Here is a 21286-nt window from a genome sequence, read left to right on the forward strand (position 1 = left end):
GCGCGGACTACGGCACAGCTCCCCGGTTTAATGGTACACTTCCGACAAGGCTCAATTAAGCCACTTGTAACAATTCAAAAACTTATTTTACGAGTTATTTTCAAAAAAACCGCATGTACCCATCGGAGGGACTTTTTAAACTATTAAATGTATTTGATATTAAAATATTGTTTATCAGAGCTGCAATACTTAATATGTATCAAAGGGATAATCAGCTAAATTGTATAGATCATAACTATCCTACACGGCATAGACGGAATATAAATGTACAAATCCCTCAATTTCATAAAACAATATCTCGGAGATCTTTAGAATTTTTGCTTCCAAAAATTGTTGTTAATCTTCCTGCAAAACTAAAAACTAAAAATTATTTTCAAATGAAATAATATGTTAATATTTGGCTACATATTTTAACTGATGGCTTTAGTACTTAAGTAAGTTATATATATATTGTTATAACTTTGTACCTGTACTTTACTTAAATACTAATTTTTATTTAAGTATATTTTCATTTATTCATGTAACAATGTTATAATTTATACGTTTTTTGTTTATACATAATTTTGAATTTTAATAAATTGCTCTTTTTAACTTTCATCTTTATATAACTAATGTAAAGTTTATTAGGTTATATTTTATATATTTATATCTCAGTTATTATACATTTACAAATGTTTATAATCGTCAAAACTCTGCATGTAATTTGAAGTGACTAGATGCACTCACATACAAGCTTGCTTTCGTGAGTGCTAAATTTCCTGGTCAGTTAAGTGAATATTGTAAATAAAGTGTAAAAAAAATGGGAAATAAAAAAAATATATTATTATTATTATAGTTCGCTATTCAGCACCCACTTGCATTTGTCCCCGGAAGTGGCTTCATGAGGGCTATTCTGATTGGATGTGAAGTGTGTAAATACGCGCGGCTACGTCAAAGAAAAGAAATGTTACCATTTTGAAAAGAGTTTTGTATTTTATGTTCGATTCAAAATTAAAGTATACTTTGAAGACTTGTAAACCCTTTTTTACTTTATTCTTTGATAGTATTAACCAATTTAATGTACCTAACATATATATATATACATATATATGTTAGGTACATTAAATATATATATATATATATATAAATATTAGGAAGTTTCAATACACACACACACACATATATACATACATATACATAATAACTTTCGAAACAAAAAATCTATTGTGAAAGTAGGGTGCTGTAACTACGGCACCGTTATGGCACACGCGCCACAACTGCGTGTTTGCTCGCCGCTCGGGGGCTTATCTGTCGCGGCCGGCTGTGTGCAGAGGCGCTCGTCGAGGCTGTGTGTGATTGGCCCGCTCAAACCCGCCTGCTCTTCGCGTTATTACAGTGCTCTTTGACTGGTTTCCTGCGAGAATACACACTTTTGTTGAAAAACTGCTGGTCAATACCCTTTCGATTTCAACTGAGTTTTCATGATTCCGTACATAGGTACTTAAAAAAAAAAAAAAAAAAAAAAAAAAACTTCAAGGATTTTTATTGCATCGTAAAATTTCGCAGTTTCACCGGAATTTTGTTGTTAGAATTCATAAGATTAACCCAAGAACAATTTATTAGGAACAATACATAAACATTTCTTAATATAAATAACCTCAACAAACCTGGAGTCGAGCTGGGACAGCAGTGACGGGGGGGGGGGGGGGGGGGGGGGGTGCCGCACCAACACAGATAATCTGACACCAAAACAGGCTTCAAGAACGCAGTTAGGTAGGAGGTATTATTTTTTTCCTTTAATGTGTGTATGTATGAGTGTGTGAACACCCATAATTTAACATCACCGGCCGCTACTGCTTCTTTCAATAGACAAGAGAGCCAAATGCCCGATTGTGCATCTTCGGTTTTTTTTGGTGATTGTAAATAAATATACAACTCATGATAACTAATGGTCAATTAGGTTAGGTTAGCTACATTATAAATACTTTAAAACATTGTGGACGGTTGATTTGGTGTCTTGCTGACTTGTTCCGCAGATAGACGGTGATGTGTGCACCAGATTAGACGCAGGCCTCTGCTGCACTGCCGGACCGCGCGAGACCCCGTCATCAAGGTGGCTCGGGCGCCCGTCTCTATAATTAACACGCGTGTTCGAAACTCCTGAGCCGACCACCGCGCAAGTTGTTAGTGTTTAATAACGGTTAATTAGGTTTGAGTACGACCTCCAGTCAGCGCAGCGTCGGCGAGTTGACCACCGGCCGAAACGAACAGCTCAGAGATCTGTCGACGAGTTGGCCCCGATGCTTCGAGACAAACAAGCGCCCGTGGTTTGCTTGGAACACCCGTGTGTCGGGTCAACTGATTCTAACACAAGCCGCGCCTCCGATACGACAGAATGTGGCGTCAGTCCAAAGAATAAGCCATGAGAAGTACAGCACCGTCGCAATATTCATAATCATCAATAACTAGAGACCGGAAAAATTCGCGGGTTCATTTCATGATATGTTATAATCCAAACAACTGTATCTTTATATTGCTTCTGTGATTGACTCACAGTTTATCTGAAGGACTTTGAGCCAATGAAGAACCTTCAACCAAAAGAGTATCGAATCACAAGCGTCCCAGTTGACAGGTGTCACGAGTCAGTAGCCAATGAGCAGTTAGCATTTGCCTGAGTGTGTAGGGGATTGTGGAGTCTATCCTAGAGATCATTGAACTCGCGAATATTTCCAGTCTCTATTAATAACTAAGAACTGGAAAAAAATTCGCGGGTTCAGTGCCATCCAGAATAGACTCCTCGATCCTCTGCCTGCTTGGGAAAACCTCAATTGTTGATTGGCTGCTGACATGAGACGACCCAACTGGGTGACTTGTGACTCGATACTTCTATGATTAAGGGTCTCCAGTTGGCCCGAGTCCTCCTGATTAACAGTGAACCAATACCAGAAGAGGCACTAAGCACTTTGAAGTTTAGCATAACATGAACTAAATATGCGAATTTTCCCCTGTCTCTGTTAATAACTGATTATGTATAATAAACGGGTAGTGTGATAGGATGCCAAGAATACCAAGACGAAATTTTTTTATCACTGAATGATTAATGCATGAAAACAATTATAAAAAAAATCGAAAAACACTTATTTTCGGGCTCAGTACGTACCGCGCTCTAGTAAAGACTTTAGAACTCCGTATATTCGGACATAGCAATTGTAGACAGCCTAGTTTTCCGTGCGACAATATCACGCAATTCACATTAGGATAAGGACATGAACCTTTTACAGGTTCGTCTACAGTTGTAGACGGCATTTATTCAGCAACTTTGAAAGGAAAAAAAAAGATTTCCCAACAAAAGTGTGTGTGTTTGTTTGTGTTTATATACATATATTATGTATGTATATGAGTTTAGTGATAGCCAATCTGCAAGAACGAATATACGCGCGCTCAAACGGAAAAAGCCCGCCATTTCGCCAACCAAATCTTGATAAACTGCTCGATACTGAAAACGATTTTTCCGACAAAAAGAGCGTGCAATAGGTTGGTAGCCGTTTTATGATTTGTAAATGTGAAAAAAAAAAAAAAAAAAAATCATAGAATTCCAAAATACACTTTAAACAAATACAGGACCGCTTAATGAGTTTTGTGCGACAAATCTGCCGTTGTTGTCACACCACTCCAAGATATGTACAGTATTAACAATTCATTTGTTTAAATTTTATGTTATCAACATTGTGATAGTACAAAAATATACTTTCTCTTAGAATTTTTTTTCTAAAGTTATGATAATTTATTTAACAATAAGTCTTAATTTCTGGAATTTTCTTAATATCAATTTTAAAAAGGTTTGGTACCAAGTAATACAATTTACTAATAAAATATTACTAGTGGATGTCCCCCTGCGAATAAACGCACTTATGATCAGTTTTTTTCTTTAACTATCACATCATGTATTATAAAAAGTTATCATAAACCATGAAAATGTTATTGGTTGTGATAGAATAAATACATAAATAAATAAATAAATAAGATTATGTTTGAGGTACATGGTAGCATTGGTAGAAGTAAGTGTTGGTTGAACTTGGCTGTGAACAAAAATGTGGTTTTATTGTTCTACCTACACCTCCGATCATCGTAGCGAGATAAAACATACACCGGTTTTTAAGTCTACTCATAAGCTTTTTTTTTTTTTTTTTTTTTTTTTAAAAAAAAAGTTTATCAAAATCGGTCAAGTAGTTTTTGTGGGATACTCGAAAAAAACAAACAGGCAAATGTTCAATAGTAATATAAAAATTCATTTAAAAAGATTGCAATAGCAAACTATTTTAATTCAGACTATTTAAAACTCAATTTTTAAAAAATATATATTTACTTATTGATACACAATTTACGTGGATTAATTGCGTGGTCTTTGCGAAAAAGGGATAAATACATTTGAGTTCTTACTGTATTAATGTACATGATGATTGTGTTGTCACGCCATGCCACCAGGTTATCTGTTGCACGCCCACCGGTGCTTATGGCATAGCGTTGTCCTGTGTCGGTCTCCAGAGCCTAGTGTTGTGTCTCTGTGGTTACCGCCGCGCACGCCTCTCTGACGTCACGCAATCAAGAAAAAAACCAAGTCTGAAAACTTACGCAAAATTGAAGCTAGCGAGCTGAATTTAAACAAACACTGATCCAGGTCCATTATTTTGCATTTCACACCATTCCTGCTGTCCAGAATTCGCCGAGCTGAGAATCGCTTTGTGAGTAAACACATTTAACGCAAAATTTTATTTGCTTACAGAGCTGCGTGATAAAATTAATGTCACTATGTTATAGACACATCATTCACTTTTCCCAAAAAAAAATTCTTCATACGACATTAACATAATTGTACCTATAGCTGTAGCTTCTTTAGTCACCCATGTGTCCTTTGCCATTTTAAAATTCCACTGCGACCAAACGTTCTCCATTTCCGTTCATGATGTGGACGATTCTAGTTGGCTGATCCCTTCAATCATCTAACACATTTACACATTTATACACACACAGGAAATATTTCATTATAACTCAGGTCATCCACTTGTAAAACAAACAAACAAACATGTCTGTGCTGGTGATTTTCCTCCATCATCCAAAATTTTCCTCCAACTTTATTGGAAGGTGTTGGAAGCGAAAGTTTGACGGTGTGAGCGTTTATATGCATTATGTAAATATATTATCATAATTCTGCTTAAATTATGTTTTGATTTAGGTAACTCACAGAATTGCGGAATGAATGAATGAATGTTGAAATATTATAGTGTGTGTGTGTGTGTGTATATATATATATATATGTGTGTGTGTGTGTGTGTGTTTATGTGTGTGCTTTCTAGCTCTGGAGATGTGGGAATAATCGTTTTTTTAAACGTGACGTCTAATAAATCGATGAACGCCGGCTGCACGCACGAAAAAGTGTCCCGTAACGCACATTGTCCCGTTACGCTGTGTCCCGTTACGCTCATTGTACGCTTGCGCCGCATCTATCTCTCTTTCACTCGATTGGAACAACCATCGATTTGACATTTTCGAGGCACATTATACTTGAAACACTCCCATTCGTTTCCTACTTTTCCTATCATCGTCCTATCCTTAACAGAATAACACAGATTGGAAGAAGTTAAATAGCAAACATGTATAAAAGTCATAGTTAAAATAATCTCTTCGTTAAAGTAATAAACATATTTGAATTAATGAGTGCAAAATAAAAGTAAATTTATCAATTAAATTATAGATTTCATTTCACTCCTTCTTTGTATCCATACAAAATAGTGATAATTCAATAAAAATGATTCAATTTTATTCATAAATTATGCAATAATTTCATCAATGTTTTGTTATGACGTTGTCACGTTAAACTATCGTCCGTGAACCGACTTTACAGACAGCCAATTTTTTTTATTTATGCTATTATGTTTAAGTTATTTTATACGTTTTCCTCTTATTGTAAAAAAAATAATAATTTTTGATGTTGGCATTTCTCAACCGCACAGTATTTTTAGTGGCCATGTTAACTATAGAGTGGCGCCCACCTGGGTGACCTAGTTGCGCCACTTGCCGCGATGGGGCTCTCGGGACGGCAAGGACGTGCCAGATGAGACAGTAAGGAGCCGAGACCATCTGGAGGGGCACTGGGACAGGGCGAGAGGGAAGGACTGACACTGCCTGGGTCGCAGCAGTGTTTCCCCAGAGACAAGCGCATCCAGCACAGTGCTCCAGACATCTCTACATTGTAACATCACTTATCATACATACAAGATTTCAAAAATTAATCACCTCTCGCGTCATTTCAGCTAACCACAAGCTTGGAGCAATCTAGATCCTTGATGGTTATTACATAAATTTGCATACTTCTCGGTATTGTCACTTATTTCACGGATTCTAATGAAAAAGCAGAAAAAAAGCTTTTACACACATGCTAATTAACCAGCCGTTACCAGGATGCAAAGAAAACTGCTTTATCCAGATGCAGTGTCAAATTTTCTTACCCTAATGCTAATAAAATGGCTCTTACAAGACACAAATAAAGCAGCTCTTACCTTGACCCTTATAAAAGAGTTATTACCCAGATGATAATAAAACAGCATTCATCTGGATACTAATAAAACTGCTCTTGCTTTTTGCTAAGGCTTGTTAAAAATTTTGCCATGACCCTTTTACCAACGCTTGGTATAGTAAGCTTAGCTGAAGCTTGCAAACTTATCATTAAAAGTATAGCTAGGGACCTGAAAAATTCGCGGTTTCGATGACCTCCAGGATAGTCTACACAGTCCTCTGTACACTCGGGCAAATAACGCCAGTTCGTTGGCTGCTGACTTGTGAGTCGTCTCATCTGGTATTACCCGTGATTCGTTACTTCTTTGGTTGAGGGTTTCTCGCTGGCCCAGAGTCGCCCAGACTAACAGTGAGCCAATAGCAAGAGCAGCTTAAAGGTATATGTGTATGAATGTCAGACTATCGCCAAATGAATCTGCGAATTTTTCGGGTCTCTAAGTATAGCATAACAATCTTGTTCGATATAAAATTAAAATATATATATAAATTTTAATGACTTGTTCATAGATTCGAGTCTTCCAGCAACATTACAGAAACATATGTGAAATGTTGTATTCTGTACAGGTGACACCTCATCTCAAATCAAGCTGTCCCTTGGGCAGCGGTGGCTCCAGAGCAGGGCAAGCCAGGACCCCGCGCCGGGCTTTAAATTTTTATTCATTTTTGTATGTGTGCAGTGTTTTGTTAAAAATATATGGACATTAATGGGAAAAGGAATATTAAATCTTTATCATCTTGCGATTCAATATGTGGCCAATACCTATTTTTTTAAAAAATTATTTTGTTTCCGAAAAAAATAAAACATTCAAATAGTTTTATTGCCATTTGCAACGATGTGATTATGCCAGAAATTTGATCCTAAGGCTTTATAAAACCGACCAGAGGATAATTTATCAGGAAATAATATCAAAATAGCCTAAGATAAATGAGCGGAAACCATCGTCGAAGTTTGAGTTCCATGTTGAGTTTAAAATGTTTGAAAGAGTAAATGTTTGAATTTTCCAGAGGAGGGTCTCAAAAAAAGCAAGTAGCCCCGGGTCCCGCAAGGCCCGGGGCCACTGCTGCACCTGGGAAGCACCGAGGCATGTGTGTGAGTCACGCGCAGGTGGCGATGGTTGTCGCGGTGCGCCTGGCGGAGCTGGCCGCCGTCGTCTCGATCGTCGCTGTGATCGCCGTGGTCGGGATCCTGCTGGTGGCACTGGAGCACCTGCTGTGGCTCAGCGTGCTGGTGCTCACGCCGCTCATCTCCCTCATGAGGCTGGCGGCGCGGCAGGTCGAGTACCTCATCATCGTGCTGGTGGACTGCCTGGTCATGCTGGCGCGCTACATCACCGACAGCTTCTGGACCCTGCAGCAGATCGTGGGGAAGTGATCCCCGACGCCGCTCAGCATCTTTGATGGGCGGTTGAGACTTTTATCTTGCCTGCAATAAAGTTTCGTTTTCACTCTCTGAATGTTGTGTAATTTACCTAAAACATAAGGAACATATAATTTCCATAATATATGACTTCAACTTGTCCATACAGCATAAAATGTTTCAGATAATTTTCGGAAATATAACACCACATTATTGAAATATTGAAATATTGTTCGTTCATTAAATGATTCATGCAATGGGGATTTTGATTTAATTCAGTTTTTTGGACACACACCATTGCAGTTTTGCATTGTTCGCCAAGGAAAAATTCTGAGTAAAAAAAATATGAAGTTCAAAAATTCACAAAATAGACATAATTGTTACAAAAATATTTCTTGTTCATTTCTGGAAAAATAAATTATTTGTTGACACCAAAGCAACTTGTTAGGAAGATAATATATAAAACTTAATACAGTTGTTCAGAGCTCGTAAATGTTTATGTTTATAGCGATATAAAGAGTTAACACATTCGTATTTGATGTGGGTCGTTCTCCACAGAGAGGTTGGTGATATGGCGGATGTCTCTCGGCAACATTACTGGTAGTTTTGTTGCCTGGTGCCAGCTCTCTCAGAAAGAGCAACCTTCTGCGGGGAGGCAGATCTTGACCCATTCGGCCCCTGTGGTTTACCGAGGGACGTCACCCGCGCTGGAAAATGATGATGGTGAACAGGCTAGTCTGAATTATTTGGCCCATGTGTTCTCAGTCTGTGGATACATCCTTGCTGGACGCAACACTCCCACTCGGACACTTACCAGGACAGAATAATGGCTGGGATGAAAAAAAAAAAGTATGCTGGAGTACAAGTGGAGCTCGAATGTAAAAGGTTCCATGTACAAACTAAAATTTGCTGCTGCGCGAATGATTAGTTGGAAAAAAAGAAACGTAAGGGTTCCATATGATGCGCCTGACCTCGGCGTTGTTCTAAGGAAGACTGAAGTCAAGTGTGGGCCACATGCTATTCTCACTCTCTTGGAGTGGAAGTCGCATAACACTTTAAATCTGTGAGAGCCACCAGTCTGTGTTTATAATGCTTAATGTTTAATTTTTGTTGTTTTAAAAAATAGCATACTTACACTTACTGCGGTCTTACCAACACTGCAAATGGTCAAGTTTAAAAATAATAAATTGATCCCATTATTAATGTTTCACTAACAATATAACAATTTTACCTATAGAACTTACAATAATTTACGGTATGTTTGGACTGTATCTACTAATTTCACCGATCTGAATGTGTAAGAAAATTTGGACTAGTACCATTTAGATATTTGCTGGACACAACGACCTTGGTCATTGGCAGGACATGAATTCCTGCGGTTTTGTGTCTCGCACCAATATCAAATGCATTTGTCTAGTGACGGTTCGATGGTAAAAATAAATTGTAAATCTACCATAATAAACCTAAAACATTCTAGAGCGCAGCTTATTACGTAAAGAAAAAAAAAATCTTTCTTAACTTTTATGTATTATAACTGGTTCTATTTATTTGAAGAACAATCTTTGCCCCTTGATTTAAGTATACGGCTATACAGTGTATATGTTAATTTTGAGTCTTTACATGTACTTGTTTTGGTTTTCAAGGATTTTGAAAAATCCGTTGAATAAAACATAAGAAGGGAATTGTAAAATAAAGTTTTCTACATAGAGCAAATTTTAAGGTACGAATTGTTTATACATGTGGTAATACTTCATGTTTCTAAGTTATTAATTTGTTTATATAATTTTGTGGTTAAAGTGATGACAATGGTTTAAATGTTTCGGAAGGTTTATTGCTAAATATTTTTGAAATTAATTTCTAATGTCCTGTGTTTAAACTACAAAAAAGTAGCATGGTATGTAATTCTGAAGGAATTTTAATAAAAATTGAAATTTTTTTATTTCCTGACTTTTTTAAAATTATCTATTCATGCTTTGTGACTTCAAGTAGTTAAATATTTTATAGTGGTTATAGTAGGTTAGGTACATTAAAATATTGTAAAATCATGAGAGTGATTGGTTAGGTTAGCATAGCTACATTAAAAATACTTAAAATTTGCTTGAACGACTGTTTGAGTTGGGATAGGTACCTACATTAGATGTACAGGTTGGTTAGCTATATAAAAAATAGAGGGTTGGTTAGGAAAAATTAATTACATTTTATATTGCTAATTCCTAACCAATTGTGAAACAATTTTATAGTATTTTTGATAGGTAACCTAAACTATTCAGCAGTCCACTTTAAATTATTTTAATTGTTGCTAAACTAACCTAAGCAACTGTCCACACTATTTAAAGTATTTTTAATTTAGCTAAACCAACCCAGCTGACAATTCTCACACCTTTTGGTATTTATAATGTGTAACCTAACCTCACGATTGGTTAAAATGGTAAATACCTGGTAAACTACTAGAAGTATCACTTCTTCCTCTCAGGGAATGATCGTAAAACATGTTAGTAAGTAAAAATAAAAGCATTTATATTTTGAATATTATCATTTCGGAAAAGTGGCTCACCTTTAGAATTACAGTATAGTGGCATACTTACTTCAACCAACCACCAATTCATAGAAGTAGTTCAAAATTTAAAGTGTTCTTGACTCGATGATAATCCTTGGTAAGAAAAACAAAGTGGTTAGATTGGTTAGAATGTATTTTATTGCTGTGGTGCAGGTAGTGCTAACCTAGTTGCTTTGCCGCGAGATGGCCAAGAGGGTGGCGACGACGAAGCTGGACCACGACAACTGGGACGCGGAGGAGTCCCCGGAGGACGCGGGGACCTACAGCTCGGCACCCACCCACGTCCTCAAGCGGAGGGTCATCCTGAAGGCCCAGCGGCGGGGCAGGACCGCCAACTCTGCGGAGGTGCGCCTTTCCTCTGATGGGTAAATTTATAGATCGGCGGCTTTCCCGTAAAAAAAAAATTATATATATATATAATTTTCCACTACCAAGTTTCCTAAAATATCATGCCACCAGGATCAAGTGCATAGGTTTTTTGACGTACTTAATTAAAACAGCAATTGTCATGTACAACAGGATCAATGTATACAGGATCATGCCATTAGGATCAAATGCACAGAATGTGGGTGTTACATGTAACAAAAAAAAAGTAAAACTTTGAACACTCACCTATGTTAGATGCACGTACATGGTATTCGCTATGATTAGGAAATGGAGACATTCGCGACCATCTAGAATATTGGACAAAACATGAATTCCGTTAGGTACACAGCGTACAATTAGAATTTGCTGAATATACCACTGTATGGACATTTATTATACCTCGCATCATGCCACACTCACGGAAACTCCAACCATTTTTACATCAGAAAATACTAAAATTTATAATCGATGAATTCACTATGAACAATGATTTCACTTAACAAACAACATGCCATAAAGTAGCAATCTCTTACACACAACTAAAAATCATTATTTAAAATCGTTGATTATGTAATATAATTAAACACTTAACTAGCACCAAAATGAACACAAATATGGCATTAATGATGTGCGTACATCAATACAGCACTTGAGCCGTTAAACCTTTGGCAGGTAATTAAAATCTCACAATCTTGCACTCTTGTCTCATCAAACCCACCACAATGGTTAGTAGAACTGAAGTATAAGACACTGGGGATGGGTTGTTTTTACGTGGAAGCCACTAATCTAGAAAATTACTCTCTGCTGTTTTGCCTTGTCAGTGGTTGCTAGTCCGAGGTGATCAGTGATCCATTCCCGGTGGTGTCAAGTCCTCTATGCTCGTTCTCTGTTTCTGATGACTCAAATTTCAGCGTGATGTGTCTTAAAATAGGGAAAAGATTATATTGTGATAAAATGGAAATAACACAGTAAAGTTTGTCAACACAGCATATAGCCTAATACAAAACTGTAAGTTAATCCACCATAAAGCACTGTAATACAACTACTATTATGAAATTAGAATTTTTATTTGAAACTTAAATACAAATATTTAATATTAAATATATTTATTTTAATGAATGTTTAATGTATTCAGCATGAAATTGTTACAGAAATGTATTTATGTACTAAGTCGATTGGAAAAATTTAATTGGAATCTTTTTTGAACTTAGATTGTTTTTAGTAACCCATTTTTTTTTGTATTCTTGTTAACAATATTGGCTTGGTTAGGAATGAGCTGGATTAAAGATTTTTTGCTATAAATTCATTTTTTTCAATATCTAAAAAGTTCATTCTAGGTTGTTGTTTCTATTCTGAGTTACCGTAATTTGCCCTTATCTAATTACAAATATTTTGGTATATTTTACATTTTCAAGTTTAATCTGTGGAATGAAAAATGAGAGTAGCTGAAGATTAAATGTTTGGTGTAACATGACAACTTAAATTTTAATAATGTCAGGATATTTAATTTGAAACATAATTTAGGATTTATTTTTCTAGTTTAAAGGTTTATGAGTTATCACTTATCCTTGAAAATGTAAATTAAAATTGTAAATTTTTTGTTGCTCTTTAGGATTGTTTTTTGCTACCTTTTGAAAATATTTCACAAATGTCACCTCCAATTTAATAAAGTCAGGCATTTTGTTCACGTATTTGGTTAAAACATTGATATTTTGGCTGGTTCCAGAGTGGGTCCGCGCCGGCAGTTCCTAACATATTCCGAGACATCAAGCTGACGGGTGTCCCATCAGCAGCGCCATCATTCAGCTTCCTCAGCAAGAATGAGAGTGAACCTTCGAAAACTGAAACTCCTTCATCAGTGCCCCAGCCTACTTTTGTTTTCAGCAGCACGGCCCCTACTTCGGTCACCCTCACCAAGACGGCGGAAAAAATGCAGACCGCGCAGAGCTCGAACACCGTGCCGGAGAACGAAGCTAAAAGCGCTTCAGTTACTAATTCACACACTATTTTTGAGACTTCTGGCACGAGTGCAGAAACAAAGTCGATCGCGCAGAATACAAGTAGTAGGTTGTTCAGCAACAAAACATCAACCATGAGTAGTGGGGCTACTGCAACCACAGGTAATGCCATCCCTACCGCTCCACTCCCTCAGACGTCCTTCGGGAACATTTTCGGCAACCCTGCCCGCAACCCGCAAAGTGCTGACGCGATGCGCGAGAAAGCGGAGAACAGAACAGACACCGGCCAGTTCAGCTTCGCTCCGGGCGGCAAGAAGGCACGAGCCTCCGCCGAGGATCTGAAGGAGCTCTTGGTCAAAGAAAATGCAAACAAGAGCACGGATTTGACTTCTGCGAACGACTTCATCGACAAAGATAAATATTACCTGATGCTCAACGGACTGAACAAAAGCATCGCGAACTGGATCAAGGAAAATGTCGATAAGAACCCGCACTGCATCCTCACGCCCATATTCAGCGACTACATAAATTACTTGAACGACATAAAGACCAAGTACGGCAAGGTGAGGGCGAGTGGCGCCGCCGGTGAGAAGAACGAAATGGTGCCATCAGTTTCACCGGTGCTGTCTCCCAAACGAGACAAGGAGAAAGTTACGGTGAATGGCAAGGATAAAGACCAGAGCACCGGCTTCTTGCTGCCCGTATCCCTGGGCTGCCTCCCGCAGGCGACGGCGTCCGCGAGCAAGCCCCAGGCCCCGACGCCTTTCTCATCGTTCACGTTCACATCACAGCAGACATCCTCTAAACCAGAGGCAGGCGCCCAGTTTGTACTGCCCACGGTTGGCAACACTGCAGAAGCAACGAGCTTCGGCAGCAAGCAGGAAAGTACCTCCGAGTCCACGGCTGAGAAGTAAGTTGTAGTTAAGTATCATTTCATATTGCGGAGTGAAACTACACTAGAAATGCACCGTTTAAACCAGAATAGTGGTCGACCCCTCCTTTTGAATGTCCCTACTCTGAAAAATGTTAAATGTTTTTTTCTTGACAAAATCACAAATAACATGTAGATATTTATAAATCCTAGGACAAACTAAAATATAAAAATTCCATTTTGAATAACGTGTCTTGACATATGATTGAGATAAACATTTTGAAGAAAATATTTTGGTATGTAAACACCATGAGAAATAAAAATCATAGCATGCATTCCTTCAGCTATTAGAAAACTTATAGGTACTGTACTTGTTTTTCTTAGACCTGCAGGTGGTTTTAAACAGTGGAACACACTCAGCACCTTATTTTCTGTTTGGTTTAGTTGTCCTGCAACAAAAAAATGAGTTTTACATTTTTTTTTCCATTTATAAAAAAAATTGCTTACGGAAATTGATTTTAGTGCAATTTTCTAAATAATGGTCATCATAACACTTGGTAATGCAAGTTTAGAAATTATTCTGATGCTGTTGTATGGACAGTCAAGTATATTTACCATACTGTGCTTTTTTTGTTTTGTTTTAAGTCTACTTGAAATTTTCTTGGGTTGCGATTACAGGCCGACCTGTGTTTTCGTGAGCGGTTTTTGTCAGTAAAAACCTTGGCCTCTATTCTAGTTAGCAGTACTCTTTAGTAGAAGAAAGAAAAGAAAAAAAATTGTAAACAAATAGCTGTGCAGAATTAAAAATCATATAAACCTTGCAGTTCATCTCACTCACCTCCAATGTAATTATTTGCTGTTTAATTGTTGTGATTTCAATTATCAGCTAGCTACTTACCCAAATTTTTGTGTTATGACAATATCTTTCCAAAATTTCATACCTTGTTGTAGTCTAATGTTACTACCAAGTGCCGGGACCGTTACATGCAGATGACCGCAACTTTCACAATAAACATCCCAGTTCATGAATGTGGACTGCAAGTGCCTAAAACTACCGTTATTTACCCACGTATGAGTCGCGCGTTTTATGCAGATTTTTTGTTTGATAACACGTACTGCGACCCTTATGCGAATTGTTTTTAATTTTGGGTAAAAAAAAAAATTAATCTTGCACACTGTGTGGTTGAGTATGTGCGTGAATAACTAGCCTGTGTTGGATTTTTAATAAATATGTTACGAGTAAGCATAAATTGTTTACTTGAAATAGTTTGGCACTGCATGTAAAACAACATGAAGATGCTTCTGCTGCCTGTCAGGAAGCTACCCTGCCGGCACTGGCAAGTGACGCGGCTGGCACTCGGCAAGGGGAAAATCAAAAATAAACCATCGAGAGAGTGAGAAAGAGGAGGGGAGGGATGTGCGTTAGTGTGGCCATGCAGCGGTGTTAGTGGTTCTCCCTCCCTCTCATATAGTTGTAAATGTGCATGAACTGTCACCGTACACAATCATCATGGTCCATCTCGACAGGTTTTTGTGACACAACTGTAATCAAACAATGCTTTTGGCGTGAGATTTCCCACGCTTTCTGCTGCAACATTCTTTGATAAAACTGCTGATAAGGGCTTTTTTTTTTATAGGAGGAAATGACAAAAAAAAATTTAGCAACGTCCCATCTTTTCTCTCTCTGGAAGTAGACTGGTAAAAAAAAATACATAAACGGGAAGGAAAAAAATATAATATGATTTTTGTAATTTAATATTTGTCACTGAAGGTTTAGTGGCACACCAGATAACACATTTAGAATGTTATTAAGTTTGAAATAAATTGCTTGCAAATAGGTAATTTCAATTTATGAAATCCTAGGTGCTGATTTTGAAAAAAAGGAAATTTGTGAATTTTTCCTACCCATGTCTGTGTGTATTACAAATGTAAAAATTTGTATGTTGAAATTAGAGATGACTGGTGGACATCATGAATTGACTCATTTTATTTCTGTGTGTCCATTATAATATTTGAGTCAATATTTTTTGGTAAAAAAATTTTACCATTCATAACATGAAACACATTTTATCATTATGCAATACAACTTTCAAACACTATTAACTTTAAGTTTTTTAATTGTTGCTGGAGACTTTAAAATATTTTTTATTAATTGTTAATGACTTCTTACTGCTACTATGTGTTGTCTGGACTCCCTCGCAGGGCCAAGGACAGCACCGAAGACGACGACGCTGAGCCGCCAGAGCCAGCTGCGACCCCGGTCGTTGAAGAGGGAGCCGTGTACTCCAAGAGGTCAGTTGTTGCGTTGACACTTGCAAATGTTCTCACATTTTGATTTCAAAAGCTTTTGAATTTTTAATGGTTGTGGAAATAAAACAATCCTTTATAGCATTCAATCATGTGGGTGGTTGGTAATGAGGTACCTTTGCTTTGAAGTTGGAGTCAGGGTTTTTATTACATACTACATTCCAAGAGTAATTCCCCAGAGGAGTTCAAAGTATCCACAATCATTTTCATAATTTTTTTACTGTTTATTTTCTCTATGAGTATTTTATAATAATAGTTTGTGAATGTGTTATTTAATATATCACTGATTTTAACTTAAAATGAAACTCGTAATCTTAAATCTTAATAATATTACCATATCTGGTCTTGGAATATTACATTTGGACCCTTGAATATTCATTACATGTTCTTTAAAACAACGAAAATTTCATAAGAACCCAAAGTCTCTCTTTGATGCACAAGTTTGAAACATTTTCTAGTTTTCCAAACTCCCCTTCCAGGTCCTGGTGCTAGTGTTGAAGAAAGCGCTCAACACTTTGTGTAGAGAGATATGGCCAGGTTTGTTGTTGGTGTGTGTTTGGCGTCTCTAGTTCCTCGGAACTAAACTTTGGGCTGCTGTCTTGTCAAGAAATATCTGCGCATGTTCTTATTGCACTTTTGATATTTATCTGTGACACATCAACAGCATGGGGGGCTGGTTTCTTGTAATATTATTGGTTTTTGATCAATTATTTTTTAATAAATCTGTAGTAAAACAATTTTAAATTATGAAATGGTAAAAGTAATTTTGTAATTGGATTGATTATGAATCTAGCTACAGACTAACTTAAAATTCATGATAAACCAAAAATGTTTATAAATCAGAGTTTTGGTAACTTTTATTCATGTTAAACCTTAATGGTTCCTGGCATGAACTTCTTTGATTTAAGACTCTGGTTTTGTTACTGTTTTAGAGATGTGTTTAAATGTAAAGAAGTGGTGTTTAGTTTAAAAATTGTATAATGATAGCACACTATTTTGGGCCTTGGTTTGGAAGGGTTATTCCTTGTGATTAGAAATAGTGTGTTCGACTTGCATGCACTTAAAGTTAAGGATTTGAAAGGCTGACTCTCGTGCGTAACAGTTTGGCCACTTGAAAGTCTCGCTACGGACGCTTGCGCAGGTGCAAGGTGTTCGTGAAGAAGGCAGGGTCGTACCAGGACCGCGGCGTGGGCACGGCCTTCATCAAGCCCGTGGTGGACGGCACCAAGACACAGCTGGTCGTGCGCGCAGACACCGTGCTGGGCAATGTGCTGCTCAACACGCTGGTGAGCGCGGCCGTGCCCATCCAGCGCGTGGGCCCCAACAACGTGGCCGTGGTGTGCGTGCCCACGCCCGACGAGAAGCCCCCCCCCACCACGGTGCTGCTGCGCGTCAAGACCGCAGCCGACGCGGACGAGCTGCATGACAGCCTCGTCAGCCACAAGAAGTGAGCGCGCAAAGACGCCTGGCGAGGAGCCCGAATCCCCGCGGCCACGGCTGGCACGGGAGCGACCGCAACCCTGGACGTGCTTGTGATGTGCTGTTCTGTTGGTTTTACCTCTGTGACGTATGAAATAAAAAATTTTCATGTTGGTTTTTATATTTGGAATTTATTCGCTTCCTGCTGTCAAACTCCTTTCCAATGTACACTTATACAACACAAACAAAAAATACAGGGGAGAGGAAGGAAAGTGCAAGAACAACGCAGTATTTTGGTGTGGATGCATTCCTTATTTAAAATAAATATTTCTTATTGATCTTTTGTTCTTGCTTAAAAAATCTCTTATTATACTATTCCCAATGTTCAAAACTTGGGGTAAAAGAACCTGTTTTTAAGCGACATGGTAGTTCTCAAATATATGTGAATTTACAACTTTGAAGTAATGGGGCACCATAGCGAAGTGGAGCACACTGCGTCTAACTGTTTTATATATGTATATATATTTATATATATAAATTAAGAATTACTCCAAAACTATTGAAAATATCTCTGAATACATACTACTTTTATAGATAATTATATTTCACAATAACAATTTGGCTAAAAGGTCATAATTTTCAATTAATAAAGTTTGTGATAGATTTAATGATCTTTGAAAAACTATCTAAATTTTATCTTAAATAATTTTAAGGTACTGCTAGTTTACAACCTGAGATGCTTGAACATTCTTAGTTATTGTTCTTAGATCAGAAATAGTGTGACATAATTTTGGTTATCATTTATATATGCACAAATGTAGTTATCTGGCCATCTGTTTGATAGAAAATATCAACATGAAATGTATGAAAATATGAAAGAATTCGTTTATGAAATGCTTACATGTTTTAGGTCGGATATGACTGTATGGTTACAAAACATTTATACTAACAATAATTATCAAAATTTTTGGAAAAGGTATGATGTAACCTACATTTGGAATATGCAAAACCAGATAAAACACCTGCAATGATAGCAGATGATTTTGGTGGTCTTTATTATGATAGTGCATAATAGGAGGAACTATATTGCAACAACGTAAGCAATATGAATGGAATAAATTAAGAACAAGTTCAAAATACTTAGTGGTAACCTGCTGGAACTCTTTGATTTTTTTATGGGTTAAAATTTAATAGGAAAATTTTTTTCACTGCAGACATGGTGTATGAAACCTAAACTTCATTTCCTGATAAGCACTGCAGTGATGATAAATCTACAATTACTACTTTTAACATAATTTAACCGGTTAAGAAAATAAAGAGACAACAGTTAGTGCTTCCTAAACCATCCCATTAACTAATATCAACAAACTGTCATATTGCATACAGATCAGTTTCATCGATTGCTTTTGGCTGAAGAGTTATTGTTATTGTTGCAAGGGGCTGTATGACCGTGTGTTCAGAATGAGAAATGACCCCTCGAACCTCAGACCGTCACCTCTTTCGTGAAGCACTTCTTGTCATCCAGGTTCACGAGAAACGCCATGCTCCTAACGCGTGTCCGTTTCGGAGACTTGTTGGCCGCGTGTCCCTTGACGCCGCGCGCCGTGTTGCAAGTCTCGTCGCACGTGCTGGTCCTGCACAGGTTCACGTCCGCGCCGCGGGGGGCGGTGTCCCCCGGGAGGCCCTCCCCGGGTACCGTGGCGGCGCGGTGCACGGCGGACAGCTTCCTCGCGAGCAGGGGGTCGCCCTCCCGGGCGCACTTCTCCTTCAGCGCCTCCAGCCGCAGGCACAGCAGCCGGAACTCTTCCTGCGAGCACGCACGCCAATCCCCGCCATTCCCGTCGTTCCCGACGCTCCCCAACATTCCCCGGCATTCCCTGACATTCCCCGCCATTCCACGTCGTTCCCCACCATTCCCAGTCGTTCCCTGCCATACCCCGCAATTCCCCGCAATTCCCCAACATTCCCGCCATTCCCATCATTACCCGCCATTCCACATCGATCCCCGCAATTCCCCGTCATTCCCCGCCATACCCCGTCATTCTCCGTCATTCCCCGTCATTATCCGCCATTCCACATCGTTCCCCGCCATTCCCCGCCGTTCCCTGCCATTCCCCATCATTACCCGCCATACCCCGCCGTTCCCCGCCATTCCCCATTATTACCCGCCATTCCACGTCGTTCCCTGCCATTCCACATCGTTCCCCGCCATTCCCCGTCGTTCCCCGCCGTTCCCCGCCATTCCCCACCATTCCCCGCCATTCCCCATCATTCCCCGCCATTCCCCGTCGTTCCCTGCCATACCCCGCCATTCCCCGCAATTCCTCGCAGTTCCCTGCCATTCCCCGTCATTACCCGCCATTCCACGTCGTTCCCTGCCATTCCACATCGCTCCCCGTAATTCCACATCGTTCCCCGCCATTCCCCACCATTCCCCACCATTCCCCGTCATTCCCCGCCGTTCCCCACCATTCCCCACCATTCCCCATACCCTGCCGTTCCCCGCCATTCCCCGCCATTCCACGTCGTTCCCCGCCATTCCCCGCAGTTCCCCGCCATTCCCAGCAGTTCCCCGCCATTCCCCGCCATTCCCCGACATTACCCGCCATTTCCGCCATTCCCCGCCGTTCCCCACCATTCCCCGTCATTACCCGCCATACCCCGCCGTTCCCCGTCATTACCCGCCGTTCCCCGCCATTACCCGCCGTTCCCAATCATTCTCCGTCATTTGTTGCAACTCTCGTTGTTTATCAGCCCAATTGGTTCGGCTATGGTATCATATTTTCCCGACTAATTTCTTTCATGGAATTTATTCTCTGTGCTCTTGTTCTTCTGGTTTTCCCTACATGACGTACAGCGCAAACTATCAGCGGCACAATGTGTCCGCAGTACTCCCCCGTGGCGAGAACCGTCGACAAAAGGTTTGAGGCCGAGAGGTACCTGGATGCTGTCCTCGCAGGCGGCGGAGCTGGCCTGCAGGCACTCCGCCGAGGACCCGGCCGAGGACACCAGCTGGGACCGCGCCAGGAGCTTGGCCTGGGGTCTGGGGGGCGCAGGCCGCGAGTCGGGCCTGCTCCGCTCCCTCAGCACCACGTACACCTGCGGCGACCACCACACATCTCAGCGGGGCGAGAAGACCACCCCGAGACCTCGCTCTGCAGGGGGAGGGAGGTGGCTCGGCCCGGTGCGTTCTGAGCGTCCCATTCGCACGACACAATCACACCAGGTCCTCGTACTCCCGACACAGTCTGCCCACGAGCGCACCAGAGCTCGGCTGGAGGCCAGGACTCCGCACCAGAGCTCGGCTGGAGGCCAGGACTCCGCACCAGAGCTCGGCTGGAGGCCAGGACTCCGCACCAGAGCTCGGCTGGAGGCCAGGACTCCGCACCAGAGCTCGGCTGGAGGCCAGGACTCCGCACCAGAGCTCGGCTGGAGGCCAGGACTCCGCACCAGAGCTCGGCTGGAGGCCAGGACTCCGCACCAGAGCTCGGCTGGAGGCCAGGACTCCGCACCAGAGCTCGGCTGGGGGCCAGGACTCCGCACCAGAGCTCGGCTGGAGGCCAGGACTCCGCACCAGAGCTCGGCTGGAGGCCAGGACTCCGCACCAGAGCTCGGCTGGCGGCCAGGACTCCGCACCAGAGCTCGGCTGGAGGCCAGGACTCCGCACCAGAGCTCGGCTGGCGGCCAGGACTCCGCACCAGAGCTCGGCTGGAGGCCAGGACTCCGCACCAGAGCTCGGCTGGAGGCCAGGACTCCGCACCAGAGCTCGGCTGGAGGCCAGGACTCCGCACCAGAGCTCGGCTGGAGGCCAGGACTCCGCACCAGAGCTCGGCTGGGGGCCAGGACTCCGCACCAGAGCTCGGCTGGAGGCCAGGACTCCGCACCAGAGCTCGGCTGGA

The 21286-nt window shown here is 40.4% G+C and overlaps 2 protein-coding genes across 3 annotated transcripts in view; one reads left to right on the top strand and one right to left on the bottom strand.

Moving 5' to 3' along the window:
• Positions 1 to 9499: 9499 nt before the first annotated feature.
• On the top strand, positions 9500 to 17568 carry LOC134539839 (nuclear pore complex protein Nup50). 2 transcript variants are annotated; one of them, XM_063382140.1, is made up of 5 exons: positions 9500 to 9629; positions 10620 to 10811; positions 12559 to 13700; positions 15864 to 15953; positions 17110 to 17568. In XM_063382140.1, exons 2-5 carry the CDS (start codon positions 10650 to 10652, stop codon positions 17417 to 17419), a joined length of 1704 nt encoding a protein of 567 aa, XP_063238210.1. In that variant the 5' UTR covers positions 9500 to 9629; positions 10620 to 10649; the 3' UTR covers positions 17420 to 17568. The 2 variants fall into 2 exon arrangements, with proteins under 2 accessions (XP_063238210.1, XP_063238209.1); XM_063382139.1 differs by lacking the exon at positions 9500 to 9629 and adding an exon at positions 9644 to 9803.
• A 1302-nt stretch (positions 17569 to 18870) lies between these two features.
• LOC134540277 (metabotropic glycine receptor-like) overlaps positions 18871 to 21286 on the bottom strand; it is a 92734-nt gene continuing 90318 nt past the window's right edge. The window contains exons 11-12 of the mRNA XM_063382935.1: positions 20328 to 20486; positions 18871 to 19194 (exon numbers count right to left, since the gene is read on the bottom strand). Of these exons, the coding sequence (XP_063239005.1) occupies positions 18871 to 19194; positions 20328 to 20486 (483 nt within the window). The remainder of the gene's footprint in view (positions 19195 to 20327; positions 20487 to 21286) is intronic.

This window comes from Bacillus rossius, chromosome 16, assembly GCF_032445375.1.
Source record: "Bacillus rossius redtenbacheri isolate Brsri chromosome 16, Brsri_v3, whole genome shotgun sequence".
Classification (NCBI taxonomy): domain Eukaryota; kingdom Metazoa; phylum Arthropoda; class Insecta; order Phasmatodea; family Bacillidae; genus Bacillus; species Bacillus rossius.